Raw genomic sequence first — 5615 nt, forward strand, 5'->3', positions numbered from 1 at the left:
GGAGGCTGAGGCAGGAGAATGGCGTGAACCCGGGAGGCAGAGCTTGCAGTGAGCTGAGATCGCACCACTGCACTCCAGCCTGGGCAACAAAGCGAGACTCTGTCTCAAAAAAAAAAAAGAAAGGACAGTTTTTTTCTGAAAGCTTTTTCACATTTATTGCATTTATGGTATTTCTCTCTAGAATAAATTCTCTGATGATTAGTAAATGTTGAGTGCTTGAGGAATTTGCCACGTTCAATACATCTATAAAGTTGCTCACCTATGTGAGTTTATGATGATTTGAAACGGGTGATAGTGGGATAGTCTGCTCATAAAGACTATTCCACATTCTTTATATTTATGTGGTTTCTCACTAGTATGATTGCTCTGGTGGCTAAAAAGAGGAAGAGTTGTATTCAAATTGTACTTTCCCACATTCTTTGCATTTATAGCACTGCGTCTCTGTGGAGCCTCCTCCCTCTCAATCCAGGCCTCTTTCTATCATGATGCTTTTTGTTTGCTCTTGCAGAACTTCAGAGTATTTTGCTTTAGAGTTAAGATCTTTGTTTCAAACCAGTTCTCCTGGACTGCAGAGGTACCTGATGCAATTCTGACGCCTCCATCCAGACTCTGCTCCTTGCTGCAGTTGGATGATTAGTTTTGGTTTGAAAGAGAGAAGCCCACAGACATAAGATTCCCATAGTTTCCAGCATCACATGGCTGTACACATCCTGTTAAGTGTATTAGGGTATCTCCGTTCAACCTGGGTACAGGCCACAGCCACGTCCCCAAATGTCAGTGGTCCCTGGATCTGGGCCATCTGTCTCCTGAACTGTCTCCCAGATAAGAGCGGAGAACCCTGTGTATGCTAATAGCTAATAGGAGGCTAGAAATCCAAAATCAAGGTGTTAGAAGGGTTGATATCTTTGGAGACTGGAGGTAGAATTCCTTCCTTGCCTCCCCCTAGCTTCTAGTGGTCTCTGTCAATCCTTGGCTTTCCTTGGCTTGCAGCTGTATTACTCCAGTCTCTGCCTCTGTCATCATATGTCGTTTTCTCCATGTGTCTCTCTAAATCATTGATTTTATAGACTTTTCTTCTATGAAATAAATATTTAAAATTATGAATGTCCCTCTAGACATTGCTTTAACTGCATCTCACAAATTTTTATATATTATGTTATTTTCATTCAGTTCAAAATATTTTCTAATTTCTCTTATGCAGCTTCAACCTATACCTTGGTAAATCAGTGTTCAGCCAAAACTGAAGGTGACTACTCTTCAGATTTCTGGAGCTTTTTCACTGTGTAGCTTCCTCCTTTCTGGTACTTTGTTAAAACATTCTAGCTACCAGTCACCCTGAACTCTGTCCACCCAATTTAGCAGCTGTCCTGTTATGCTTGCCTTCTCCTCACCTGTGCCACAGTCTGGAGCATGCCTCCAGCAGAAAGCCAAGGGATTCATAGAGCTCACCTGGTTTGTTTCCTTTCTCTCAGGGATCACAGTCCTGCACTGTATGTTGTCCAGTGTCTAAAAACAGTAGCTTTATATATTTTGTCTAGTTTTCTAGTTACTCATGGTGGGAAGGCAAGCCCCATAGCAATTCCTTCTTCAAGAGCAGAAGTGGAAGTTGCATTGCATTTTTAAAAATTAAATAATATATCAACTTACAAAAAAGTACCGATAATTTTCAGCTGTGTTGACCTCTTAAGTATGAGAAAATTATTATGAGGAGAATGAGGGAAAGTTGATATAAAGGTAAAAATCATAGTTACTGATACAACAGTTTGATTTCAACAAAGTCTATTCACTCAGTTAGCTATTACCAAGATTCTTACTATTGGTGCCTGTGTGGAAAGGTGAATAAAAATGAGGGGGTATTTCTGTATCTCTTGGTAGCTTAATTTTTTTTTTCATAGTTGCTATTTCTTCATCTTTTTTAAAGGAAGTTCTGTTTTCTGTGGCCTTCTAAATTGCCTGGTCTGGTGGTAGGTTGGTGCCAGTGCTGGCTTCCATAGTGCTCCTGACTCAATAGTCTAGAAGCTTGCCTTTATCTTCCTTTTCTCTTTCAGTTGATTAGTTTCCACATTTAGTCTGTTGGATATTTAGTAAGTGTTCTGTGGGCGTCAGATTGGCTTTGGCTGATTGTCAGTTGCTTTCATTAGAGCTCTTTTCCGTTGTGTGTACATGCAGACATGATTATCCATATCTTCAGTGTTTTGATTCTATTGCATATTTTTTTCTATGTAATTTTAACATATATTTTATGTTATAACCCCAGGGCCAGGACTAGGGTAAGGAGAGAGGTGCCCAGAGCACAGAATTTAAAGAGACACTCACTATGAAGGTCCTGTGAGCCAACCCTGCACTGGAATGACTCTGAAAGTGAGCACCTCCTTAAATGTTGTGCCTGAGGCACCTCTCTTGCCTCACCCTGGCTCTGTTTCTATATAATCCTGACAATAACTGGTAATAGACACCTATAGAGCCAGTACTTTAAAATGAACTCAGATAATCACTTTCATTTAGAACAAGTTTTAACTTCATCTAAGAAAACAGAGGTGAGATACTATTTCAGAAAAATCAATGCCATACCTGAAATAATTAAAACAGTCCAAAGTTTATCCATAAGCAGCATTAGTCAGAATTTTGGACTGTATTATCTAGGTTACCCATAGCATGTCACTGTTGTACTTATGTTCCATTATTTCTTATCATGGCATGACTTGTCATTAGGAAGTTCTTTCTAGCAGAATTACTCTCGTGTTTAAAATTTTTGGTAATCTTGACTACTACTCTGGCTGATACTATGATATGGAAAACCATTTGACTTTGGCAAATGATTGGTTAAAGAATGAATGTGCCTATAACCTGCATGAGGTTCAGAGTACTCAGTCTGTGTTGCTGGCAGTTTGCTGGGGAAAATATTCCACTTGTTCAGCTACCTGTTCTTCTGGTCCCACAGTTCTCACATTGTCCCTGAGAAATACCTTGGAGGTCAGTGGGAGGTCATCAGGTATTGGGACTCTGCCCCTTTCCTCCCAACTTGCCACCTCCCTGCATATGCTTCCACCAGAATACCTCTTTTTTTTTTTTTTTTTTTCTGTTTATGAACTGAAATTCTGTGTAAAGGGTCTCCGTGGCAGGAACTCGTTGAGAAAGAGAACCATTAATGAATGTGGAGCAGTATTTCGAGAACCTAAAATATCCGAAGACAAGAAACACTCTCTTTCACTTCCTTTGTTCCACTCACTAGATGGCTTTCTCACCCTCTTAAAAACTTGTCTTCGAAATAGCCTCAAATGTTGGTACTCAGGGCTCTTTATGGAGCACTAGTCTCTGTTTTTATTTCATCTGAAAATGTTTTCCTTCTTTGTTTTTAGATGCCAGTGAGAGCAGGTGCCAGCAGGGGAAGACACAGTTTGGAGTTGGCCTGAGATCTGGGGGAGAAAATCACCTCTGGCTTCTTGAAGGAACCCCCTCTCTCCAGTCATGTTGGGCTGCCTGCTGCCAGGACTCTGCCTGCCATGTCTTTTGGTGGCTAGAAGGGAGGTGCATTCAGGCAGACTGCAGCAGGCCCCAGAGCTGCCGGGCTTTTAGGACACACTCCTCCAATTCCATGCTGGTGTTTTTAAAAAAATTCCACACTGCAGATGATTTGGGCTTTCTACCTGAAGATGATGTACCACATCTTCTGGGGCTAGGTTGGAACTGGGCATCTTGGAGGCACAGCCCACCCAGAGCTGCACTCAGACCTGCTGTATCTTCCAGTGACCAGCAGAGCTTAATCAGGAAGCTTCAGAAGAGAGGTAGTCCCAGTGAAGTAGTTACACCTATAGTGACACAGCATTCTAAAGTGAATGACTCCAACGAATTAGGTGGTCTGACTACCAGTGGCTCTGCAGAGGTAAGCATGCTATGAATAAGGAGCAGAGAAATGGTTAAATCTGCTCTTATATTTGGTATACATGAACAATGAAGCTGATGCTTGCGGGCAGTGCTCATAGGCTGAGGAGTGTATATGTAAAGCTGCTTGGTGTCAGCTTCGTTGGTGCTGCCCAGATGTACAAAGAGTAATTTGACCCTAGAGATGTTCATTCTATGTAGGTCTGACCATTGTTTTGGTAAATGCAGAAAGCTGCTCATTATCTAGTCTAAGCTGGTTCTTGGCTACAGGTAAGTACAGTTGTGTGGCTGTTAGTATCCACCAACCATTCTGCAGTGTTTTCTGCCAGATCGCAAAACAGTTGATTGATGTGGTTACAGTCAAGTTCTCCTCCTCCATCTCTCGCCTGTAAACACATTCTTTATGAGATAGTATTTATTCCAGTCAGAATTAACCATGCCTGGTACCACAGATGAAGATCTGACCTGCTGGGCTGTGGAGCAGGATGTGGCCATTAGCCAAGAGGTCTCTGAAGTGAATATTCACCAAGCTGTATATGCCAAGGGAGCTACCACCAGTAGAGTTTATTCTGTTTATTATGTTTCTTCATTGTTGATCTCCTTGGGAAAATGATTAGAAGGAATGACTCATTCTCTGCTCAGTCTTCCTTGATTGCTGTGACTTATTTTTGTGTTTGTTTTTTCCTAGTTGTCTCTATCAAGTTGAAGCCAGAGTGGGCTACCACATGCCAGGCACTCTGTGTACTAATTGTTGCACTGTGTCATTTTGTTTAATTTTCATAGCAATATTTCCAAGTAGGTATTATTAGCCCTGTTTACGTGGTGAGAAAACTGAGGCCCAGAGAAGTTAAACAATTTGCCAGTGATCATGTACCATAGCTAGAATTGGAACCCAGATTTAGTAATAAGAAAAAAACTTTTTAGTGAAATATTAGAGAACAATCCTGGATTTAATATGCCCATAAACATTTATGGATACCTACTGTCAATGTCAGGTACTTTTCTAAGCCTTAGAGATACAAAGGTGAATAAGAATGGTTCATGCCCTCAGGGAGTTTATAATCTAGTGGAGACTGATACATGAAGATAGGTATTACAGTGGTGTATAATTATTCCTTTAACATACTTATGTACACAATACAGTAAGAACACAAAGAAGTGATTCACTTGAGCAGGCAAGTGGTGTGTATGTGCAGATAATACTTCTTAGAGACTTTTAACATTTCTGGAAGGATGTGTAGGATTGTACTGGGGCGGGGTTAATGATGGTAAAAATCCATTCTGGACAGAGCCACAGTGTCTGCAAAGGCTCAGTCATAGTCATTGTGCATTTACTTGCAAGGTACTATACTAAGCTGGGTACTCGCGATATTACAATAAATAAGATGAATATGATTTCTGCTACAAGGAATATTACATTTCTAATAATTAAATAATTATAAGCTTGATACGGGTAACGAGATGGTAAATACAGAGTGCTGTGAAAGCATCCAACAGGCACCTAAAACAACTAAGGTGTCAGGATAGGCCACTTTAAAGAAAGAAAGTTGAAGCTGAGATTTGAAGTAGGAATTAGGAAAAGAAACAGGGGAAAAGAGTATTTCAGGCAGAGGAAATAACAATTTCAAAATGTATTAGGTGCCCTAGAGTATGGCAAGCTCAAGAAATTGAGAGAGACTGGCCTTGCTGGGCAAACAGAGAAAGAGAGCTGGTGGTGAAAGAGAAGACTTGAG

The 5615-nt window shown here is 40.8% G+C and overlaps 1 protein-coding gene across 1 annotated transcript in view; it reads left to right on the top strand.

Annotated features, from left to right (window-relative positions):
* Positions 1-5615, top strand: part of KIAA0319L (KIAA0319-like ortholog) — a 137850-nt gene that overhangs the window by 55751 nt on the left and 76484 nt on the right. Inside the window, exon 3 of the mRNA XM_011955345.1 lies at positions 3360-3883. Coding sequence (XP_011810735.1) covers positions 3360-3883 — 524 coding nt within the window. The remainder of the gene's footprint in view (positions 1-3359; positions 3884-5615) is intronic.

Source organism: Colobus angolensis, unplaced genomic scaffold, assembly GCF_000951035.1.
Source record: "Colobus angolensis palliatus isolate OR3802 unplaced genomic scaffold, Cang.pa_1.0 Scaffold4, whole genome shotgun sequence".
Taxonomy (NCBI): domain Eukaryota; kingdom Metazoa; phylum Chordata; class Mammalia; order Primates; family Cercopithecidae; genus Colobus; species Colobus angolensis.